Source organism: Leptopilina boulardi, unplaced genomic scaffold (genome assembly GCF_019393585.1).
Source record: "Leptopilina boulardi isolate dan_hultmark-lab unplaced genomic scaffold, ZJU_Lbou_2.1 LbouV2_126, whole genome shotgun sequence".
NCBI lineage: Eukaryota > Metazoa > Arthropoda > Insecta > Hymenoptera > Figitidae > Leptopilina > Leptopilina boulardi.
In genome coordinates this window covers 480,637-507,269 of record NW_026137670.1, presented here as the reverse complement: position 1 = coordinate 507,269, position 26,633 = coordinate 480,637, and the positions used below count along the sequence as shown (strand labels likewise).

The window sequence follows — 26,633 nt, the reverse complement described above, 5'->3', positions numbered from 1 at the left end:
TCCGAAAATGTTGGATTTTTTTGTAGGTCAAAAAAAAAGTTGAATTTTGTCGAACGATGTTATACCATTAAGTATATGGTAATTTTTGCGATAGGAAAAAAATGATTCTCACTTTAAGAAACAATAGAAAAGTACAATAATTTTCCCCCTATCATATATATATATATATATAAATTATATTTAATAAATTCTAAAATTAAATCTCCTATACCTTGAAAATGACATCACCAAAGAATTATTAATTCTCCTTTCATTAAAACGATAAAAATTCTAATAAAACTCTCCCTATCACGATTCGATCGTAAAAATCAGTTTGCAAGCTTTACAAATGTCCTGCCCAAAGCCGGATTAACATAATCCCTAGTTTTGATCAGAGATTAACTTCTGACCAAAGTCAGTAAAACCGATAGCGCGCGCGCAGGTATGTATCTGTTTCACAAAGGCGGAAATAGGGTGGTAAGATAGTTTGGTGTCCAGTACTGTTTCGAAGTAAACGAAACTGCAGATGCAGTCTTTGTAATGGTAATGTATAGTTTGCTAATACTATCAAGGGAGGGGAGTGTCCTCTCCCAAAGAGAAAGAGAGAAAGAGAGAGAAATATTCCAGATGCTCAATATGGATACACCGGCCTGTGGTCCATTATATGTAATATAGAATGTACAATTCTAAATTATGCCTATTCGTTAACACAAATTTAACATTTATTGAAGAAAGACAATTCATATATTCATTGCGAATGTATATGGAAAATGGATCGAAGATTTCTTATTCTTTGTAAATTCGTGAGGCCTCGAGGGTCTTCTCGATGGCGCTGGGCCTTCTTTAAATATTGACGGAATGAGATAAACGTATAAATTACCAGCCATCTCAAGGACCCTCAGGCAACGCGCTCTTCTTCGTATCTTTGGGGACGTTGATCCGGTTGTCTGAGTCGAGGAAGGTGCCAAGAAATTTTTCACTCATTTACATGTTTGTCGAAGGCGAAATTTTCTCGAGAAAAAAAAAAAGTGAACACAAAAAAATCTATACAAGGAATAAGGAAAACTGAAGAAAAAAAAATTCAAAATTTCAATTAAATGATGACTCGATAATTTCCTACCTAACAAGAAACATGATGACAATATTTTACACAGCATCTTCTAATCAATATATATATATAATTTCTCAAGTTTTGTTAGAGAGTATGAGAATCAGATTTATATTCACATATATATATGTTGGATGACTAAACGAAACAGTCCTGTCAGAAATCATTTTTCTCTTGCTGCATCTTACATCGATCTTCTTAATTATCGAAAAGATTTCATTTGCCTTTTGAACGCGTGCTAAATGTAGAATACATTCTTACGTCATGCAGCTTTGACACAAATGATTAATGGATATTAAATTAAAAGCCTGAATTAATGCAAACAAGATTCGAACACACTTTGACGATCAAACGTACATACGTATATACAAGGAGATCGATCGATCGGCTTCAAGTTTGACCATGAAAGAATTAATTCATGTCTTTTGTGCGAGTGGGAGATATATGCCTTCGAACTCAAAGCCTATAAGATATATATATATATATATATATATTCCACGCCCGTATTTCATTAGTATTAAATATTTAATATCCTGTATTAAAAAACAAAGTTATTTTTTATTTTTGATATAAAAAAGTTTAGGGGTTAAAAAAATTATTATCTTTATAGAATCTTGAAGATTATGTTTCAGTAAAGAAAATTAAAGAAAAAAAAATTTGTAATTTTATATAATACGCGGAGATAAAGTGAAGTTGATAAGAGAGCATATAAAATACTCGAAAGGGTTAATTGCAGAGGTAGAGGTACGTTTCCTCTGAAGAGAGAAAGAGTTCGCGACAGCGCATTATGCATACGAGTTTCTGACCGCGCTTATGAAGGGATCTGATTGAGTTCTGAGTATATGGCGTCTGGGGTTCTCGAGCTGCTAATTAAACACCCGCGAAGAAACAGAACACACCGAATGTTTCATCTTGCTTCTGCGTTTCTCTTTTATTCTTTTTCTTTCTCTTACTCACTGATTGATATTTAGGTCCGTAAGTTTAAACCACCTCCCTTTCTCTTCTCTGTATTTCTTCCATCTTGTTTCACAGAGTCGTTAGCGAGTTTGCTGCTGCTTCTGATGTTACTGATGCACTCGGTTCTTATATGTTGCTGATGATTTTTGCACACCTGGCCTTGCCGGAACAGTATATATATATAGTATGCCACGATTAAATCCGTTTTGCAATTTCTTAAACTACTTCTGACAATTTTCTTTCAGATATAAAGCATACTTTTGTAGTTTTAATCATTCTGACGATCACAATATTGAAAAATGATTTTTATTAACCTAAATATTTGGAGATTTTCAAATATTTTTGATTCAGTTACGGTAGTTATTGAATAGACATTAATTTTTGCTTCGTCATAAAGAAAACATTGTAATGAGCAATCCATTGGTGACTGAATCCATTGGTTCATTCGATTGTGAATCCTCATGTAAAGAATTTATGAAACTGATTCATTTACAATTTTTCGTTTACTGTTCATTTATTTTACAAATATATTTTCTATAATAACAAAAGAGCTCGAATTTTTAGCTATATAGAAAATATTTGGTAACAAAACAAATCAATTTTAATGTTTTGACTAAGAAACAATTTGCAAGAGTGAAAAGGAAAAAAATATTATGTGCAGCAAATCGTGTATGCCAAAAAGTTAATAACAAGTGGTTATCGACAAGTATTAAACACGGTGACCATTCGAAATCGTTTTATCAGACATCGAGTCGTTTCGGTTCGCAATTACCATTTCAAATGCTCACCTCGCCCTCACCTGAGTTCGTATGGCTGGCACTACACACTACTTCTTATTCCGTGTGTTACACCGGGTGGTCCTTGTCGCGGTTGGGTTGGGTGTCTTGAAAGGAGGGGGGTTATTATTTAGTTTGGTCGTTTCTATCTCTCATCTCTTCGAGCACATTCTCTTTTCTCTTTTCCATCTTCTTCTTCTTCTTATTCTTCTTTCTTTCTTTCTCGTATATATATATATATGCATCCACACCCACGCCTATTCTCATTCTAATCAGCTCTACCGCCTTTTCTCTCGACCTAAGCATTGCACTTTGAATTTTTCAAGAGTCTTACAAATCTTGTTTTATTATTTTTACATCTTCTCTCATCCTCACCCTTTAACTCTTCTTCAAACAAGTGAGATGGGTTATTATTTAACGTTCTTTTTTTTAAATCTAATTTTTCAATAATAATCTTTGGAAGAACAGTGTTAAAAAAATCAAATGCGGAGAATTCTAATTAGCATGCAGGTGGTCTTGATCAGATGACAAAGAAATGATGAGCACGCAAAATCGTCAAATGCGTATCATATCCCTATCGAACGTGTCTTGGATTAATGTTTTAGAAGAAGTTGAATGAATCTATTTTTGCGCTAACTTCCTTCAATTTCTAAGAAGTTAATTAACATTTTTCTTCGGTAGCATATGTACACGTCGAGCTTTGAATAAACACCTAATTTTAATTAGCCTCGCAAAACATTTTTAGAATAGTAAATGTTAATAGCAATTGGAATATTTAATTACAACTTGAAGGAATATAATATTAAAAAAGTGATTATATTTTATTATTAATCTCTTTTTGTGCGCGAAACAACAGTATTTCTTTGAAGTTACTTGCAAATATTTTTCTTAGCCAATTAAAGCAGTGTTTATCAATGTTTGAAGTTGGATTGATTAATCATCCTATTAAAAGAGGCTACACCTCAGGATCCTTATACACTGCGAGAGGTAATAAACATCCACTATTTCACTGGCGAGGAGACTCTTTAGAGTGAGAGTATATATATATACGTATATGTGTGTTGCGTGAAAATAAATGGGTAAATAGATCAGTACGACAGATTCATACTGATATATGGCCCCGGTGTATTTTGCGTGGACCGAGAGGGAAAGAGAGAGAGAGTATATACTGTTTGTGTGCCCAGTTAATTACTCGCGTAGTAAATTATCGGGTAATGAGGTGCCGGTTTCATGCCTTGGGCCTTGAAGGTGCCACCCCCAAACGAGAAAGAGAGAACTAATAAATCCAAGAGAGCGCCTTAAGAAGGGATATATTGTTAGTTGTGAGGTAAATCATCTCCACGGCTTGAAAATGCATCTCTTTTTCTTCTCTCTGTTACCATGGCTTCTCTCGGGTACATCGTGATCTGCTGCTTGGCACCTTATTCTCTCTTTCCATGCTAGTGGTCCAGTTAGCGTCAATTGTTAGACATATGCCTTCGTCATTAGCGTCATCGTGGTTGGAAAGATGATGGTGGTGGTACACGTCTCGCGCGGGATAATCTTGTACCATCCTTGAGTCAACATTTACTATATATACGCAGCAACCCCCGAGAAGAAGAAGACACTCATCTCATGAGGTGTATCCGTTATTAATGATTCTCTGAGAAGTCGAGGAGTGACGGAGTATCTACCGTTCTGCTGCTGATGTTACTCTGAACCAACGAGAGTGCATCCATGGTCATTAGCGATACGATGGTCCTGGCTTCTGTATAATGAGCGCGTTCCCTTTTCACTATATATACATTGATCCTGATGTGGGTTTAACAGTAACGTATACACTGATTAAGGCAATGCACAATATTTACACAGAAATTCTTCAAAAAATTTATTCAAATTAAAGAAATCATACTTTCTTGAATTTTTTTACAAAGTAGCAGATTGAAACACGGAAAGCTGTTTTAAATTCCGTAATTTGAATATTCATAAATCGAGGGACATTTTCGTAACTAAAAATCAATCTTAGAGAGAGGATTAATTAAAAACAGGCGTGATTGATCGTCACTTGATCCGTATTCCACCGTCATCCGAATTCATTGACATTTTAGCTATAACATTCCTGCCTACTAAACGTATATCCAATCTCGTAATTAATTATTCTCTCAGCAATAGTAGTATCGATTTTATAAATTAATTCAAAAACAAATATTCGCAATATGATTAATCTTCACAATTGCAAACTGATCAAATTCAATTTATATAAATATTTTTCATTGACAATTTCTGGAAGATTATAGCTTATATTGATAATATTTAAAAGAGATTTAATTGACAATATATTAAAAAGAATTTGAATTGAAAATATTTTAAAAAGAATGAATTATTTAAGAGTTTGAATTATTTAAAAGAGTTTTAATTGACAATATTAAAACATTTTTCACATAGTGTAACATTTAAGACATAAACGACCATTATATAGAGCGGTGCCTTCATAGAAATATGTTCAGAGAAATGTTACCTCATAATTCTTGAGCGTCTATGAAAATGTCACTATATAACATTTCTGTTGTCAAATTGGTACAATGGCCAGTGTCAAAGCTATATTGGTACAAAACAAATATTTTCTTTACTGATCTCAATTTTACTGCACCTATGTTTTTAATGGCATTCTTCTCTTAATTGTCCCAATCACAGAAAATTAAAAGGCATTAAAATAAGCTGCAACGCTTATTATTTTAATCCAATTTTGCTTATTTTAATACCAAAATGGATTAAAATAAGCAAAATCACATATGAGAAATTCGCTTTGACAAACGATGAAGAAAGGATTCAATATTTTTTTTTAAAGTAATAATTCCAAGACTACTGAAATGTAAATTGACCCGCATTCACCTGAGAGTAATGATAAAGTGAGTTGTCAAGCTTTGAATTTCAATGTGATGAAGTACACGCGACAACTCCATCCGTTTATAACGCAAATGTTACAATTTGCGATTTCCAATAATAATCCGAAGCAAATCGAAGGAGTTGGTTTTCGAAGTTACTCCGAGATTCGAGGATAACCTCGTCGCGTTATAATGATCGCTAAGCTGGCAATTACCCAGCGCTCGAATTCAGTCAATTGTCATTCAGCTCGTGCAGGACAATGCCCGTTGTTCACCCGCGCATCTGACTGGAATATCATATGATCCTCATAACAAAAATTGCTGCAGAGAGACCAGAGTGTTTCGTGCTCACATATATATAGACACACACACACACACACATCAAAAACTATGCGCCATACGAAAACTTGGCTTACATTATATGAACGTTCGCAAGTTATATATATGGATAGCGGGAAGTGAGCCAATGGTATTATTCTGCTTTGTCTATACACCAGAGTAAAGATCATGTTATAGAGATTTTCTCTTGGAATCCATGGGAATTCCCCCGTTGAAGGACTCATGAAATCACTCTCTCATTCGTTGAGAGAGAAACGTTCACTCGCGTGAACCAATATAAGCAACATTGAAATGCCTCATTTTCGAGAAATGTATAGAATACCGAGAAGAAATGCTCCCGAACGAGCTTGCAGAAGCTTACCGCTCGTTCCATGGGAATTATGATTGTCGAGAAAGAGAGAGAGAGAGAGACTCTCGAGCTTCCTGTATCGTATCATAAAAAGGGGCCTTTTTTCCTAGGTCGTCTAAGGCAATCCTATAAAGGCACTGAGGACATGAAAATTCCTTCCACATTTACCTATTTGAGCTAAAGGTGCGCACGTTGCGTTTATTGGCTGCGGGTGTAGAAAAGTGAAATCCTATCTATACGCTTGAAAGCCTTGATATACCTCTTTACATTTCTCTCTTCTTTGAGACAATCTTTTCGCTTAGACGAACAGTTAAGAGAATTGATAAAAAATTTATTTGCTCGAAATGCAATTTCCATCTCGACACGTAAAACAAAAATACTTCTCTTTAAAAAATCTTAACGAAAAATCTATATAAAAAGTAACAAATTTTTCTCTAAATAAAAACGCACTGATTTTAAGAATAATATTAAATCAATCTACCTGATTTTTTTTTTCGCATAAAAAGGAAATTAGACAAAACTAAAAGTAGAAGAAATTTTCTTTTTTAACTCTCCTTTCATTTGAACTCAAGAGATTTTATTATTTCCACGATCGCATTGAATAAGTGGAAACAACTCCCGACATTTTCTTCGAAAAAGACAAATTTAATGCCCGCTTTCAGTAAATCACCGCATGTAACTAAACCTTTTGTTTCGAAATCAATGCAATATCACCATTTACTTATATACAATGAGAATAAGAAAAACGGGGCAATATATTTTTCAAAGTTGAAGAATTATTTTACTTCACTGACCAATCAACAAATTATGTGCAAAGTGTCGATGCAACGCCTGGGGAATCGTTAAAAGCACGAAGGCTAACGTCGTAATATACCACCGTCGTTATACTCGCACCTTCATTGCAATGTTTCGTGTTGTTGGGCGGGAAAAAAAAAAAAATATATCCACTCAAACGATACCGCCCTGAAATCTACATTTACCTCCTGAATTTTATAGGCGATGGGGTGAGCCGACGCGATCCCTTTTGCCAACGTTTTTGATGGCTATTCCCGTAACAGCTAATGTTCGGCCCTAACGCGAACAGATCACTTGCGAACTGCTTTTTTGCACATCGATTACGATAGTTTTACGATAGTTAGTCGAGTGTTCTTACGCTCGTAAAGCAACCGATCGCGTCCTTTCTCCTAACATTTTTGCGCCTTCAAACAAATCGAATAACAATGATTACAGAGACTCGCAAATGATGACCGCGAAATTTCCACCTTGAGCGACAATACTTTTATAATTGTTTTATAGCTCACAATTTTTTTTTTAATTCTTCGATTAATTAGAAATTTCATACTTTTGAAAATTCTATCAATTAAAAATTCGGACAAATTCACAGAAAATTATAAGGTATTAAAATAAGCTGCAACGCTTATTATTTTAATCCAATTTTGCTTATTTTAAGGGGACTTTCTGGTTTAGAATTGACAAAAAAGGAAGGTTTTAAAACTTTTATTGTAAGAACAGTATTAAAGAAATTGTAAAAATTATTTTTGAACATTGTAGCACATTGCGTAGAGAAAATTTAAAAAATATGTTTGAGTGTATTTAGTTCAATTTCATAGCTGTAGGTGGCAAAGATACCTTTTTTTTGGTACGTTAGATTCCGGGCAACCTGTAATACATAAATTCAAGTTCCAAACGGGAATCTCTTCACAAGGATTTATTCTTGTGCCTAAACCTCAAAAACGATTTTTTTACAGGTTTTTTTATTTTTTATGTACATTTTTCTTAAAAACTCGCAAAAACGCCGTGTTTTTGGGTCAATTTACCTCCATATAAAAACACAGGGGGTAGAAATATGAGTTTTTAGAGGGTTAGGCACCAGTTTTTTAAATAAAGAATCGAAAAATTTTTGAGATTTCAAAATCGGTTCGGTAGATTTCGAGAAAAGTTCTGTACCAGTTTGAAAAATGAGTTTTCGAGAAAAACGCGTTCAAGGTTTTCATAACATAATTCATTGAGTCATGAATATCAAACAACTTTTTATTACAACAGAACTTCGCATCCCGCTGTTTTTGGGGTCGCTGATTACGAATTTGATGTTCGTTTTGGAAAATTCAAAATGGCGGATCCAATATGGCGGACGAAAAAATAAAAATTCAACCGGATTTGCTTAAAACTTGTTACTCGGGGGTTTTTGGGGTCGCTGATTACGAATTTGATGTCCGTTTTGGAAAATCCAAAATGGCGGATCCAATATGGCGGACAAAAAAAATAAAAATTCAACCGGATTTGCTTAAAACTTGTTACTCGGGGGTTTTTGGGGTCGCTGATTACGAATTTGATGTCCGTTTTTGAAAATTCAAAATGGCGGATCCAATATGGCGGACGAAAAAATAAAAAGTCAACCGGATTTGCTTAAAACTTGCTACTCGGGGGTTTTTGGGGTCGCTGATTACGAATTTGATGCCATTTTGTATTTTCAAAAACTGACATCAAATTCGTAATCAGCGACCCCAAAAACCCTCGAGTAACATATTTCAAACTAATATCAATAAAAGAGGAACACCAAATATGTAAATAAGATAATTGTAGATTTGTTGTTGAAATACATACCGTCATAAATATTGTTATAACTTTTGTATTTGTACATATTTTTTAAAAAACGTTTTGGGACATTAATTCTATGATACTATGGAACATTTTTAAGCAAAAAAAAAAAAAAATCGATTTTTTTGAAATTCTAAACCAGAAAATCCCCTTAATACCAAAATGGATTAAAATAAGCAAAATTGGATTAAAATAATAAGCGTTGCAGCTTATTTTAATGCCTTTTAATTTTTTGTGTTAAAATTCGGTGCATTGAAAATTGTAGTGTTTAAAAATTCGAAGCAATTAAAATTCTATTAGATGAGAATTCTATTAAATTAAAGAAGAAATTCTGTAAAATAAAAATTATCTAAAAATTCTGTAAAGTAAAAATTTATAATTCGCTGTCCCAATAGCAAAAATTTCCAGTGGTAACAAATAATTCGCTGCTAAAATTTTGATCATTTCATTTAAATCTTTCATTATTCTAGTAAAAAAATTTCAATGTTAGTTATATTATATTTTACTAGAACAATTTTTTCAAAGCAACTGTTGCTCAGACGAATATTTTTCTTCGCCAATATAAATCCTACACGTCGAAAGTCCAATTTCAAGCAATAAAATGAGAATGTTCGCGGGGAGCGACACTTCGCAATGTTCATCCCATAATATTCTCACAGGAGTTTTGCTTGAGAGAAAGAAAGAAAAGACTTATCTCATCCATTCTTGCTTGGTCAAGCATGCTTGAATAAATAAATAACTCGTGTGAATAATACCCTGTAGAACATTGTCTGTTATACGAAGGAGCGCGCGCGTCATCTTGCAAAGATATATCGTCGAACATCGATATTCACCCAAGAACCTCTACTGCCTGTTAAAATTTCTTTCGCTTTAGTTTCTCGTCCAAAAGAATAACAAAACAAGTATCGTTTGCGTTTAAAACATATATAGAACAACACGCGAAGGGGGGAGGTGGGTTACAAAATTTACAGAAGCTCGCATTTGCCACGGTCAGAATTGAGAGCCGGCAATTTGACGAGGGATAGGCATACCATTGCCACTGGAGAACACTATATACATTTCGACCTTTTGTTTGTTTGAGTTTAAAGAACTGAAACGCAATTGAGAATGGAAGCTCATGATTATGTTGACCAAGGCTAAAGTGCTGGGTTTCACGAGAGAGAGAGAGAGAGAGAGAGAAACGCCTGCCAAGTGATTTGAAGGAGCCAAGCAAAATGAGAAGAGAAGCCAGGAATCAACGCGAAAGTAACAAGAAAGAAAAGGGGAAAGAGGAAGGGAAAGATGAGAAAAAAAATATTATGAAATTGGCATTCCTTGTGTACAGAGGCAGTAATTTGACCCGCAGCTAACGATTAACACTCAAATGAGCTCTCTTGGACCTTTTCCTCTCTACTTTCCTTTGTTGCCTTTCTGGATTTGCAATATAGACAATAGTAGTGCTATTTGGCGCAAATTTTTCGAAAGAGGAATAATTCTCAGTAAGTGGATAATGTCTAGAGCTTCTAACCTACGCATCAAGAATCCTTCTCATATCTCCCTCTCAAGAATTTCTAAACCCACTTCCCTCTCTTTTACTCATAGTATACCATAAAAATAAAATGTCCGATTGCTCTCTCAAGAGAGTATACACCATTCCCAGATACTTTCCAACATTGTGGAATTTGCCTTTTTCTTTTCGAATTTTATCGCGAAAAGATCCCTTTCCGCCATTCGCGGCTCCACCTCCAATTATCTCCCTTCATGCAGAGCACCAAGGTTATTATTACACTATATACAAGGCTCTGCATACCCGAGGTCTATATTTCCCTTTTTTTACCTTCTTTTCAAAGAATCGGTCGTTAACGCAAAAATGAGGATTTTGTGACTAGTGGTGTCCTGAAAATCGGTTTGTGCCACCGATTGACATAATGTATAATAACGAGGAGCGAATAAGAAAAAAAAAAGAAAAGAGTATTGAAGGTGTTATTCTTCAAGGTGCATCATTTGTATACTTTGTGGAGGGGCTGATATTATCAAGAGAGATAGAGAGAGCTCGAAAATGTATCATAGTTATTTCTGCGAGAAATGGATATTGGAAATATTTACGTCTAGCTTGGTTGCATTCATTCAGTTCCCTCTTTCATCTACCGTGTACATTAATTTGACGTATCAAAATATATTCACCCCCTTCCCTTCGATCCATTTCTCCATTTCGCGTATACCCATTCAAAAAATAGTTTATTCATCTCCAGGAAATCATTATACCCAAAAAGAATTTCTCATATTCAACATATACAAATTGGAACTTAAATTCAATCTACAATTTTTCAAATGCGAATAATATCAACTTTCAATATATATATAATTGAAAAATATTTCACGATTCGTATGTTTATTATTAAAAAAAAAAAAAAAAATTGTAATTAACATCCTAATAGTAAAATAAAGCTGAATAATAAAAATTCAAATCAATACAACAATTGTTGGTCCAAATTGTTTTTTTTGTCTGTTTCGATGGCGTGGGAGTTAAAATTCAAGTTCGAATAAATTACGCGCACGTATGTTTTGACCGCTCGCGTATATATATATGCGAGGTCCAAAAGTCTCTCGTCACCATACGATAAGTTAAGCGATTCACGTACTAGTTGGTAATTATGGATGCGTTTAAGTCGCGGCAGTTTCGGAAACTAAATAAAATAATATACGTGAGCCGGGGTTTTTATTGCTGGATTAAGTGCGCTTCTTCTCCGTGCCAAGCCTATCTCTCTACTTAATCTTGCTTGAAAAAAATAACTCAGACCAACAGTCATCGCCCCGACATGGATTCTGACAAGGGTGATATTCCCTTATACTTGTCATCGCTCGAGTTAAATTGTATAATATATATACAAGCGCGCACAATGCGAAAAAAAAAGATTAATTTGGTAAATTAGACAATTTTTTTCAAAGCAAAAAAATCACAATTGTCCTGTGAATTCAAATTATGCAGAAAATTAACTATCTCCTTTGAATAAATTAAAAACTATTTTTTACATTTTCTATTTAGTTTCTGTTTTAGTATATGAGAAATTTTTATGCTTGTCTCATTATATTATTTTTTTTTCGAAAATAAATAGCACCTCTATAAAAAGATATTTATAGATGAAATACTCATGTCTCGGTTATGTCTTCATGTTACAAGGTTTCGAAAGATATATATATACAGTCAAAAGGGAAAGAAAGTGTGTACGCGGAAGAAAGTATATAAAGATCTTCACGCCGCGCCGACGGGATGTGATTATCTTTGCGATCCGTAGGTGGAGAACAGGGAATCCCAGAGAGTGTAAAATCGCGGGTATCGATGTGCGGAATCATGAAAATTCAACGTCAACCCATAACGCATCAGATGGTCTCTAACGATTCCTCAATCCAGCTTCTTTTTTTTTCCCAATCTTTTTCTTTTTTTTTTTTTTATTCTTTGTGACACTCATCAACCTCTCGCTTCCCTCAATTATCTCAACTGTCTCCTTCTCACTCTCTTCCTTTTTTTTTCACATCACAATCGATCTCAGAAATAATATTCTCGAGTTTTTTTTTTTTTTTATTATTTCTAACCAATATCGGGGCGAGGCCGTTTCCATCACGAAGAATTGAAAATGATGATTGGTGGTAAGGAAAGGGGGGGGAGACTAAGAAAGAGATAGAAAATTATAAACAATGAGAGAGAGAGAGAGGAAGCGGCAATAAGGAGATAAATAAGAAAAGTATAGAAAGAAAGAAGGTGGCAGAAAGATCGGGACGAGGCCAACGCGCAATTCGTCCAAGAAGGGAAAAGGTGTGTATAAGAGGTAAAAGAAAAAGAGTCCGCAGGAGCGCGCGAATTAAGTCGATCGCTGTGCGTGGAACCACATCCTTCTCGCCCGGTACCTCCAGATACGGCTTTTCTTTTGTCCCTCTCTCTTTCTCTTATATATATATATATTCGAGAATGCCAACGGCAAGAGGAGCACCTCTTCTTTATTATCGACATCAACAGTCGACTTTTGTTTTATAATAACCACTGCTGTGGTCGCCAACACCTCGTCTTCGTTTTGTGATGCCAATAAAGCAGTGCAGCAAGGCTTCTACTTCAATGGCGACGAGGTCGCTTGCAATCGACAAGTATATATAACGAGAAAAAAACTCAGATTTATCCCTTTTGCTTCAAGGGGATTTTTAATTTTTTTCCCCCCTCCTCTTTCTTTTTTTTTCTTAGTATTGTTTTCAAAGTCTTCAAGTTCTCACACCTTATTTAATCATTTGCGAAACGAGCGCGCAGAGCAATCAATATATTTATCCAAGAAAAACAATCGAACTAAATTAATTGGACTTGTTTACAAAAAAAAAACTATGAACAACACTTAAAATGATATTCCTTTAGAAATGCTTCAAGACATGAAAACCAAAGAATTATACTTGCAGCAAGAAATTGAATTCACAATTCCGTGATTTCCGCAGGATTATAAGTATACATTGAACAAAATTAAAAATTTAACTTTCTGTATACAATAAAAATTGTCTTCAAATTTTCAATTGTAATAGAAAGGAGAAAATATTGAAAATTTGTTTTCTAGATTAAAAATGTTATTTCTTTGTAGAAAAATAATCAGTATAGATAACGAGGGAAGGGATGAAATAAAAAATCGACTCACCGATCGGTGAATCCCACGTTGGAGCAATGATAACATTGCCCCCTTTTGGTCCCGAACTCCTGCATATCCGTGCTTTGCTTCCTTGTCCTTCGGATTGTTAGTTGAGCATAGACTGAAAAATAAAAAATAAATTAACTAAAAGCAATTAACTATTTACTAAAATTATCTAAAAAAAAAACTAGTACGGTTGCCTTGGTAACAGTTACCATAACAACCGTTTTCATGACAATCGTTACCATTGCAACCGTTTCCATAGCAATCATTGCCATAGCAATCATTACCATAGCAACAGTTGCTAAGGATTTTTTCCCTTAGCAACGGTATTATTATTGGCTATGAAACATATTAACTATGGTAACTAATTTTTTTTTCTCCGCTCTCTAAATCTGAATCAGTAGAAATTTGACTAATTCAATCAGTACTTTTCATTTTAACTGAAGTTTCAGTTATTTTTTGAAATTTACTAATATAATTAGTAAATATGCAAGCAATAGAAAATAACTTATGTAAATCAGTAATTTGTATACAACATAACCTTTAAAATTAACTATTAACCCGTTGCCTGTCGCTGACGCATATATGCGTAAAACTAAAACTGGCCGGTTTTTCAAAATTCAAAATGGCGGATCCAATATGGCGGACAACAATTTGAAAATATGATACAATTCGCTTGAAAATGGTTACTCTGGGGTTTTCGGAGTCGCTGATTACGAATCTGATATCAGTTTTTTAAAATTCAACATGGCTGATCCATTATGGCGGAAAATTTTTCAAAATTGATCGGATTCAATTCAAGCGAATTGCATTATATTTTCAAATTGTTGTCCGCCATATTGGATCCGCCATTTTGAATTTTGAAAAACCGACCTTAGGTTCGTAATCAGCGACCCGGAAAACCTTAAGATACCAAGTTTCATAAAAAATCATTAAATTTTTTTCAACACACTTTTGGCCCAAATAGTGGAAATCTCGTCGACAATCAGGGGGTTAAATCAGTAGATTTTGTGGCCGCCGCCATATATTTATATTACTGATTCAATCAGTAATTGATATTTTACTAATTGAATCAGTAAATTTCTACTAATTGTCAGTAAAATATGACTGATTCAGATGTATATAAAATATACAAAAAATTTGTTTAAATGATAAAAAAAAAAGAAGCGAAACAGGTGATAATCACTGATACCTGTGATCTTATTCGACATAATTCAAAAATACATTTTGAAAAGATATTTTATATAAGTGGATCCAAGAGAATTTAAATACAGCAGAAGAGGGAATAAATCAACATCTAAAAATAAATGTATATATGGAGCCGATAAATCGTGGTATTGGTGACGTTATTAATACTGAAATGGTCTTATAAGATTGTATTAGTGAACGCCCCCCTTCACACAAGTATTATATAAATACACATACATAAAACACTCGAGCTGAAAATACATATATATACATATAGATATATAAAGTTGTGTGTATTAGTGATCACCATGCACATCGTTCTCTGAACATAATGTCACACATGCTGATTTCTTTGTACGATTGCTATAGTGGACCCGTTCACATTTACACTGGACCATCGTGTACACGTGAACACGCGCACGATTGCCAAGTGTCCTGCATAGTACCAATGTTCTCCTCTCTCTCTTGTGGGGTATCCCGACTGTTAGGAGAAGAATATAAGGTGCTTTGGTCCTCGCTATGTCGATGGTTGGATGGTTGTTGGTTGGTTAGTTGAACGACCTAGCCCGGATCTGCTTCGTACCGATTACCGCTTTCTGTCTCCTTCTTCGGAACATGCCTGTGTTTATAAATACTTTGACCATGCATATTTACTCCAACTTTTGCTGCATACCGCACAACAGAGAGAATAAAAAAAAAACTATTCATTACATCTACTTATTATTCTCATTCGTTTCAATCGAGAGTTCTTATTCTTTTTCATTGTTTCTTACTTTTGTATATTATATCAAATATATAACACAGTTACAATTTATCATCGACAATTAAAGGATCAATCATCAAATTTCATCAGCACAAAAAATAGAATTCCATTTTTCAAAAAATAAGCCAATTGTACACGGAGAGACCGCCGGTTAGAAAAATTACTAAAAAAATTTACAAGTAGCGGAAATAAGGTTACATTGTCAAATATTGCTGTAGGAAATCGAAAATTCTACTAGCAGCATACTTAATAAAACTGTAGACTATAGTAATTTCTATTCCAATTTGTGTGCAATTTCACTATAGTATACAGGTTTTATTAAGTATGCATATACAAAGTAACCTTATTTCCGCTACTTGTAAATCTTTTTAGTAATTTTTCCAACCGGCGGTCTCTCCGTGTAATAAATTAAAAATTCGAACAGATGAACTTTTTGGAAAAGGAAATTTTTGAAAATTCTTATGAATGACATTTCGGATTAATAAAAAGTTTGATAAATGTAAATTTGAAGGTACAAAAGATGTGGAAAATAAAATTTCAGAGAAATGTAAATTCAGGAATTCAAAATTAAAACAAATTCGGACAAGTGGAAATTTAGAAATAGATCTGCAGTACAAATTAAAAATTCCAGTTGGATGGAAATTTGGACAAATTAATATTAGAAATTCGGTCAATTACAAATTTCGGACAAATATAAAAATTTAAATCAATGGAAATTAAGCCAAATAAAATATTGAATAAATGAAAATTTAGAAAAATTCAATTCAAATGAACACAAAAAATTAAAAGGCATTAAAATAAGCTGCAACGATTATTATTTTAATCCAATTTCGCTTATTTTAATCCATTTTGGTATTAAAATAAGCAAAATTGGATTAAAATAATAAGCGTTGCAGCTTATTTTCATACCTTATAACTTTCTGTGAAAATACGAGCACCTAAAAATTCGAACAAATTAAAACGATGCGATGGATAAAAATTTGGACAAGTTAAAATTTTGAAAACCAAAATTCAGGATAAATAGAAAGTAAGACAATAATAATTGTACAGAAAGAAATTTCTGCCTAATAAAATTTTAAATAGACGAAAATTCAGTGCACGAACTAATAAAAAATTAGATAAGTGAAAATTCGGATAAACCAATCGATTATATAGAGTTAATATGTGTTTTTTTTTTATTTTTTTTCCAATCAACTGCCCTTAGAAGTGTGTTTGTATTTGGAAAACGTGAATTGTGAGAGTAAAGTCAAGAGTCAAAATTAGTTGTATTGAGCGGGGAAATTGCAGTATCGATTGTACAATCACCGCGGCGCGCAGTCACCCCCTTATTCTCTTTTTTTTACGGTTCTTTGTTTCTTAAAAGGTACTTCAGAATATACTGTATACTCGAATGAAGTAGGTACTCGGTATTCAGTGACGCAGGTCGCACGCGACCCAACAACGAAGTCAAAACATTATGTTTTTTGTCCACGTCTTGACTCGGTACAGTGGACGCAGTTACACTGCTAATTATAATTTAGAGAGGAAAAAAATTTTTTTTTGCAAAAAATATATCGTCTTTTTTTAAAAAAAAACCTTGTTTTTATTTTTTTTTTTTTTGAATATCTAAGAGAAAATCGTTTATAATAAATAAAAAAATAAACTCACCGGTCTGCACAAAGTCCAGTGGATTCATTTTCTTTTTTGGCTCCTGAAATAGAGAAAAAGTATTTTTAAATTTTTTACAAACTGAAATCAATGAGAAATATAAAAATAGTTTTAGTTGATTTGAAAAATAAATTATTATTCTACTGCGAAAGGTGTATAAAATAAGAAATTTGAGTTTTAAATATATTTTATAGTAAAAGCTCGGGTGTTTAAGTTAAAGCTGTTTATGGATTAAAAGCTAGTGGCGCCTGAAACGAGACATGTGGGATGCATGAAGCCTGTCAATTATTCTACAATGTCACTTTTTAAAATAGGATTACGTGATAAGAAAAAGAAGTGCGCTATACGTAGTTTTCTAATAGAGCTACCGTTTCCCGCAACCTATATTGATTTTCTTCACACGGACCAACAAATTACATATTCATTTATCAATGATCTTATTTCTGATAATCGATAATTGCTATATAAAGATAAGGTTTCAGACTATTCTAAACATATTCTTTTAATAATGAGGCAAAGATTGTAAATCAGATTATTTATCTTTTAGAGAAAGAATAATTTTTTTTTATTACTTAATAATTGCAATTTCAAACCTTTGATTTAAATTAGCGATTTATACACTGAAAAAAGGGTTTGGTATTGACAACCAAACGTTTGATTGGTATTTAAGCAATCATAATTTTTTTGTTGAATCAACAAAATTTTAATTGTCTCAATCAAAATTTGTTTGACACAACCAAAATTTTGTTGATTCAACAAAGAATTTTTGATTGCTTAAATACTAATCAAATGTTTGGTTATTAATACCAAACCTTTTTTTCAGTGTATGAACAGAGAAATATGGAAAATCAGAATTTTAATTACAAAAATTCTCATTTCTGATTTTTAGGCAAAATAATTTTAAAAGGGGAAAAAAATTTGTTTTTCCTTCTTGTCCTTGTGATTGGACAGAATCGACAGTGATTACGATTGTCCTATGTAATGGCTCATTTGTTTCTAGATCACGAATTACTAGGAGAAGAGCAGCTGCGTCAATCGCACTTCATATAATGGACTTTAACAATCGGGATCGGTTCGTCGTTTCTCTTTATCACTCTTTTTTTTAATATATATATATAGAAAACATCCCTCCATCTTTATCTCGCACGTTTCTCTGATTCTCTTCTCCGTTAACGGCATTTCCGTCTTTGTCATTCTCGTCCTCATGATAATCATCGTCATCATAATCATCATCATCATCCTCGTCTCTCTCGTACAGTTGATTGTATAATTGGGTGGCAGCAACGAGCTCCGTGCGTCACTGCTATGATTTTACCCCCACTCCATCCCCTACCACCGGTCAACACGGGCTTCGGTCAATCACGTCGTAATTACTTTTAATGCTGGACGATTCGACTGACACAATATCTAACCCGGCTCGTCCCGTCTCTCGCTATAACTAACTGCCCGCGCGCTCTGCATACTTCGCACGATCGAATTAATTGGTAATAGACCGCGATGCTCAACCGAGCAAATATAAATTTTGTTCAAAATAATCCAATGACGAACGTATATACTTTCTTTTTTTTTTTTTTAACATTTCTGCTAATTCTAGACACGGCAAACAGGAGTCTGTAATCCTATGTATATACAACCGGCAATTAGGGACAACTTTCGATCGGTTATAGGTGCCAGAATTAACCTTAATTTTGTTTCTTCTCTTTTTTAATAATTATATGCAGAAATCATTTACATAGGAATTTATGTTAATAAATATCCTGACGAATAGCTTTACGATGGCGAGGAGAGAAATATATGATTGGTATGCAGAATACGCTTTGACACTGAAGCTATATAATTGATGAATTCAACATGTTTGATTGAGCACCACTGCGTGTTCTTAAGTGAAATTGATACGTTCTTTCATTTTTGTTGGAGGAACTTGTTTCTAGCTATACATTGTCGTTGTCAGTTGACTAATTAATATTGTCAATTGTCTGCAATGATAATTTTTGCCTCTTAGTTATTCGATTAAAAAAAAAAAAAAAAAAAATTAACATTCTCAGAATTAATAACATTTTTTGAACTTTGAATACGAATTTTTTAGTTCTAATTCGATACATAGAAAATTAAAAGGCATTAAAATAAGCTGCAACGCTTATTATTTTAATCCATTTTGGTATTAAAATAAGCAAAATTGGATTAAAATAATAAGCGTGTTGCAGCTTATTTTAATAATTTTCTGTGTTAGTTCTAATTCGATAATTTATTTCAATAAATTTCCAAATACAAAAATAATACCATAACAAAATTTTATTTACAGTAAGTGAAAATGCATTTTTTTTTCCTTGTATAACGGTATATAAAATTATTCTTTCATAATCAACGGTAATGTCAATTACATTTAATAAAAGAAAAGATACGCTTTGACATCCAGTTATGACCAGTAATTTTGTCAGGAACCCTCATTTCCGGTTTTAAAAGTCCACTAATTAAGTCACTTCCTTTATGAAAGGAGATTCTAATTGTTTACCAAAAAATAATTTTTATATTTATATAAAACACAAATAGGCTTTGTGTGAAAAAAATGACACGACAAAAAGTGCAGTCTCATTTCAAAAAAAAAAAAAATTGAATAGGTAAAAATTAAAATCATTTCACTGTTTAAAAATATTCTATAATAATTAATTCTATCAATATGAAAATACTAAAAAATAAATAAAATTTTAATTAAAAATAAAAAGTGTTTTTTTTCAAATTAGATTAAAAATAGGAAAATTTTGAAATTGTAAATTTTTCCAGTGTTGAAATTAATCATGCACTCATCTATTTCGATTGGTTTTCAAACAGATCATGCTGTGATTTGATTAGAAAATAAAATAGAGTGGCGATGATTCAGGTTAAGGACAATTTGTTTCAATACATCAAAGAATCGACTTTGAACTATTGTTAGATGGTTTGTAACTGACCCAGAGAGATTTATACTAAAGAATTAATAAGCTTCATAATTAGAAAAGACAACATATTTTTATTGACCAAACGAATTGACTTTGAAAAAAAAAAAAAAAAAAAAAACAATTCGCAATATGGATATTAAAAATAATTGCATCAATAAAAATATTTTTCTATTCTTAGAAGATAAAAACAAATTTTAATTTTTCTCCATGGACAATGAAATAATATTTTTTTTTTCGCATGTTTGGAATCTGGGAACTTTGTAAATAATCAAGATTTAATAAAGGCCTATCCAACGTCTTTCGAGGCTAGAAATCATTCTTTGCGCGCCGTCGAAGTCGTCGTCACATTTATTGGAATTATAAAGCGTGTAGAGGAAGGAGGGCAGGAAAGAGAGATTTGTTTGAATTATTCAAATTAGATACGAAATTGAATGCGTGCTCTGCTCGTGTGCAGGTAATGACGGGCACTTGCATATAAATGGTAATTATTGTCATTATTCTGACCGGTCGTTGTGTGTACGCGCATCGTCGTTGTGCCTCCTGTAATGCCGTGTGTTCCCATACACTAATTGAGATAATTATCAAAATTGTTTTATTGTTGCTATAATTACGGGGGACATGCCATGTCCTCTTCATTTCCCCCCTCCATTTTAACCATGATTTTTCATTTTAATTCCATATTCTCATTACAAAAAAAAAAAACAAATTTCATTTAAAGAAAACGATTCTTAAAAAAATGCCAATTTTTCGATTTTATAAAAGAATATAAATATTTTCAACGAACACTTCTTTTATCACCCTCTTTGAAATTGTTGGTAATTGTTCACCGTCACGAGTAACACCAGCGAGAATAAATTCGTGACTGTCAATGGTCGTTGTGGTGCTCTCGAAATTAATAATAAAACCTCGAAGCGGCAGTGGCATTGAGTCCGAAGCCCTCTTGTCATAGATTTAATAAGAGCAAAGAGAGGTGGGTTAAGGGAGAGGGGGGGGGCAGAAGAAAGAGAAAGAACGTGAAAAGGAACAACTCCCCCCACCAAAACAAAAAAAAAAAGAGATGGATAACACAAAGCAGACTCACTCTCCTTAAGTCCAAAGCTGCTGGAGCAAGGGCCACTCTTGGCTCGGAGGACAAAATCATAATAAAGCCAATAATTAAGCCACAATATAGCGACCGTCAAAAAAATGATGGGTTAAGAAAAATGGGGAAGGGGAGAACGGGGAAAGCCCGAGTGGCTCTCATTGTCCGGTCGGTTTGAAAAGGAGTTCAAAGATATATATATATATATATATATATATATATATATATATATATATACGAAAAGAGACCACGCGACGAAGACCCTTTTTTTCCAAGGAAACAATAACTGCGACAAGGATCGCACAATACAGGAATTATTAGCTTTTTTTCGTCGAAAAATAAAACTAGTAATGACCATTGACTCTTATCATATCAGCCATCTCTTTTTTTGCCTCAGCTTAATAATTTATCTTTTTCATTCTCTTTCTGATTTTCCACCCTCTTTAGCTCAAAGAGAATTATTTCATTCAATGACCATATATATTTATAATTTGACTATTATAATTATAATTATGTAATTACAATTATAAAATTATAATTTTGTAATTACAATTATAAAATTATAATTATGTAACTACAATTATAAAATTATAATTATGTAATTAAAATTTTATAAATGTAATTAAAATCCACGGACTAATATTTGAATGCAAAAACAAATAAAACCGTTAATCATTTTATAAATTGCAAAAAAAAAAGAGAATTAATTTTTGGGCGTTGATTGATTTCATTGAAAGTGGTCTTATCAGAGAAACAATGTCTGAAATCTTATCCAATGGCAGAGAGCAAGCAAATAAGTGATTGATTTCCCGACAGGCCACGTGGAACAAAAACCAGCGTGTGATCGTGTCGATCGAGAGACGTGTGGTTTTAAGTAATCGAAGTCAAGAATCATGCGAGTATTTTTTTTTAATATATATGTATTTAAACGATCGTCATATTGAATTATTGTATATTTGAAAGACAGAAAGAGAGGGAAGGGGGGGGGGTTAGAAAAGATGCGAAACAAAAAAGGAGTATAACAACGTTATCAGACACGATTCATCAACCCGATAAATCTTTTCGGTCATTCAATTTTCTATACCTCACGATCAAGGAAGAGAATAAAGGAAATCTAGACCATCATGTACATTCCTTTTGCGATGAGCAAGAGAGAGAAAGAGAGGATAAAAAAAACTGCATGAGACTTTTTTAAAATTGTCGAAGGTTCCTTCTTTTCTGCGCTTCAATTCCGTAATCTGAGTCTTGTTCTCACGCTGGTCTTCTAATACCGCGCATGTTATTATTTTTTCTCTCTTTATATATTTATTTGTCTTTCTATATATATATATATATATATTTGATGCGGATGTGATACTGTCCGTAAGAGGGGAGAAAACATTTTCTATAGGTTCATTGTCCGTGTAATTAACCGCAATCGGATCATATTCAATTTGTCACTAATTGATAATTTCTCAGACCTATATTACAACCAAATATAATAAGTATAATTATAATCAAAAGTTCTTTTCAATTTGACAAAGTATCATATCACAGGATGTCTAGATATTCTTTGATCCCTTTTCTGGGTCACATTAAAAAAAATTTTTAATTAATTAAGAGCCGCAATGACAATTTAAATGTTAATAGAATAAAAATTGTAATTTAGTATTAAAAAAAATTGTTCCCTTCGAAGAAAATTCATCAAAAAATTTACTATTGGAAACCCTATGATAAAATAATTTATCACCTTGGATCAATTTTCCTCAACTATAAAGCAATTACGATAATAAAAAAAAGCCTGTCGTATTTTCAATATTTTTCTCGAGACATAAAAAAATTGAAAGGCAGAGTGTTTTTTGCTCTTGTTAAAATTGCTGTTTATAGAAAGTTTTTTTTTCACGGGCATTATTATTCATCGCCTAAATCGTGCTTTCCCTTTTAGGAGCTTTTTCACGCAATGCTGAACTTCGGTCGACCATTTCCCGCCTCTTCCATCTCTCATTTCTTTCTCTCTTTCTCTCTCGAAGAAAACGGTTAAAAATTGTCTAAAGACGTCTACCGCTGCTTCTTTTAAAGATGGGGAGGATGGGCTTTAAGCCCCGAAACCATTTCCCTAAATACGCTCGCGACGCCAAGCATAAATGGAGACACTGAGCACAGTAAGGAGCAATAGAAGGAAGGGTGGAAGTGGTGATAAAAGTGGAAAAAAGGGGTGCGAGCGAGAGAGAGAGCGAGAGAGGTGTGTATACTGTGTGGAACTGCAAAAACCGATCTCGTTTCAGTAGAACGGAGATGAAATGACAAGCCGTTCGCTTCTGCTGCTATCGTCTAGAAAAGAGGAAAGCAGACGGGTGAATGTTGGCGAGAGAAAATCGGGCAAAAATGAACGAGAGAAAAGAAGAGAGGACTACTTTTGTGGTTTAAGTGTGTACAACGATGCGCCGAGTGTTGTGTGACAAAGTATTGGCACTGGGGTGAGGGACAAAAAAAAGAAATCCCAGCAAAAAAAGAAGGAAATAAAAGGGGATCGCGTATGAGCGACAATTAGCTCATCTAATGGCGCGCGAAAAACAAAAGATCCACTCAACCGCAAGTTGAAAATAAAACACCTTTTAAGTTTCAAAATAAAATATTTCTCAAAACGACTAAAAATAATTTTCCAATGTAAATTAATTTACAATAGGACGAAAGAAAAAAATGAAAATCCCAATTATCCTAAACTACAAATGTGGTAAATCTTTAATAAAGTTAATAAGCAAGATTGGTCAAATTTCTTGTTGGGAATTTAATATTAATTTCCTTAGGGATAGTTCCTAAGGCTATGGAAAGGTAAATTGCAATTCTGAATCCTTTCTGGAATGTTTTAATTAGATTGCTTAAGAAATCTTTTGAAGTTTCGTGTATACATAGTTTCCTAAAGGAACAGAGATGGTTAAATAGTTTTCCGTTATAGACTGTTAACTTTGATAATTTACATTTACGTATATATATACTAAAGTATTACATTTATTCAGAGCGTTGGGGCTTTATATATATATATTATAAATGTTCTTTTTTGTACTACTTTTAGAGGGTTTGCGATACACGTAAACGATAGCGGTGGCAATGTAAGGAGTAAGCAAAAATAAAAAAGCAAAAGCTGCTGTTGTTGGCTAAGAGCAGCTGACGCCTCGAGTTCTTTAATTAAAACTGACCGCCTGCTTTTCTTCCCTGCTTGAGCAATAACGAGATTTATTTCGCAATGCAAGTTTATATTATCAAATAAAACCCCACTAATGACTTTTCTCAAATATATCCTTCAAAATTCACCTCGTACAATTTATTTCCAAAACAATAAAAATCAAAACTTTTTTTTTTAGTTTCTTATTTTAATCTCAATTTTTTTTTTTTATAAACAAATTCTTTTTGAATAAAAACTAATTCTCAATATATTACTTCTTGGAGAAGGAAGGAAAAAAAGCTTTATTTTTGCAAAAGATGTGCTTTGATCATCCAATTAAATCGTATTTCTCAAGTCTGTGCAAGTTAAACACATTTTTTTTTTTTTTTTTAAAGGAAAAAAAAGAAAATAAATTTCGTAATCAAGCCTTTAAAAGCATGAAGAAAAACTGTCAGACGAAATAGAAAATTAAAAAAAGAAATATTGTAATGCTCAAAGGAAAAACTTATTACGAATTCGCAAGCACAGTCGACAATTTTTTTTTTCTGCTTCGCAATTATTCGTGTCAAAGTCGCGAAATCTGAGATATACACGCCTCCGTGAGAAACTAATAGTATATACATATATACAAGATAAGTACATTCTAGAGCATAAAGTAAAGCTTTCGTTTCGTCTATTACCAAAAGCAATTGGATCACTCGTAATTGAAAGAGAAAAAAAAATCAAGTGCTTTTGAATAAGCGCTCTCTCTCTCTATCACAGCGCTAAATTATCTTAAAAGATACACTTCGTTTAAAAATCTTGTTTCTAAAATACATTCCTGAATTACTTAGTTCGCAAAAGAAATTACAATAATATTTTTGCAAAAAAAATCCAATAAAATTATAAATATCAGATCTATCAAGAAAAACTGTTTTATTATTATTATTAAAAATTGGAACAGAATCAGAGAAATATAAGCGAGTACTCTTAAGAAAGCATTATCAAGATTTACATTTTTATTCCGCAGTTGAACACCTGCTTCAAAAAAATCTCTGCGAGGGATATATCTTTTTATTTGTTCTTTTTAGGTCCTTTGCGATTCTCTCTTGCACAAGATTTTTCCAGTTGTGAGAGATCATAAAAGGAGGGGAGCCAGCCGGTGGGTAAATTAAGGAAAACTAGTGAAATATGTAGAAAATATTGATTTGTATAGTTTGCGCGTGCTCGTAAGCTACGTTTACAAAACCGTGAAGTTCGCGAGCGTCGCGACGCGGAAGTTAAGCGCACTATTTTGCTGAGTGCCCTATTAGAATTGCGAATATATATATATATATATATATATATAGCTTTATATATACACACACATAGAAAACATAGACGTCATACGGTCAAGCTCAAAACACATCTTTTCCAGTTGCTTTTCCACAAAGCCACAAATCACACTTCTCCCTTCACCTTCTTCAATCCCACCCACACACAAAGTGAAATCAAATTATATACGTTACACAAAACTATTTCAAATAAATCCCATCCATTTGATTGAACACAGATTATTCTTCAAGGACGAAGAATCAATTTCAAATTCTTCGGGAAATATAAATCATATAATGAAATTATGATTTAGAATAAAAAATTTAAAAACAAAAAACAGTATTTAAAAATAATTGTCAATTTGAATGAAAAAGAATGTCAATTCTTGTATATATGTAAAAACAAGTGACATGTACACTATAAACAGTTAATTAAAAATTAGCCTAATTGAAGAAAAATATTTGTTGAGATATTTGAATATAAATTAACATCATCTGGTAAATAGTGGTTGGTATGTAAATAAAACTAGTTGCAAATTCTAACTGAAATGTAACTGGTAACCCGGTTGTATGACATTATAGTGATTCAATAAGCGTATCCCGATAATTATTTTAATGGGAACCACTTCATTTCAAACAACATTTATCTCACTCGAGTGCACCTTTCGCCATGCGTTACAGAAAGTTACGTATATATATATAGTATTACAACGTTCGTGACCCCCCCGATACTGAACCTGTATATTTTTTTTTTTTTAACAACTATATACTCCGAAATATTTATATCAGTTAGTTGCAACAATAGTTAGGAATTAATTTTCCAATCAAGGGAAAACTATATTTAAACTTTTAAAAAATAGATGAAAATTCCTACAAACAAAATTTCGACTAAATGACAATTCGGACGCCTATAAATTTTGAACGAATTAAAAAATCTGACCGTTGAAATTTTTGAATATTTAATTTTCGAA

General features: G+C 32.9%; 1 protein-coding gene across 1 annotated transcript in view; it reads right to left on the bottom strand.

The window, feature by feature from the left end:
* The window catches only part of LOC127291172 (uncharacterized), a 177,041-nt gene extending 155,970 nt beyond the window's left edge, over positions 1 to 21,071 (bottom strand). Inside the window, exons 1-3 of the mRNA XM_051320102.1 lie at positions 20,975 to 21,071; positions 17,212 to 17,254; positions 13,620 to 13,731 (exon numbers count right to left, since the gene is read on the bottom strand). Of these exons, the coding sequence (XP_051176059.1) occupies positions 13,620 to 13,731; positions 17,212 to 17,254; positions 20,975 to 21,071 (252 nt within the window). The remainder of the gene's footprint in view (positions 1 to 13,619; positions 13,732 to 17,211; positions 17,255 to 20,974) is intronic.
* Between the last annotated feature and the right edge of the window lie 5,562 nt (positions 21,072 to 26,633).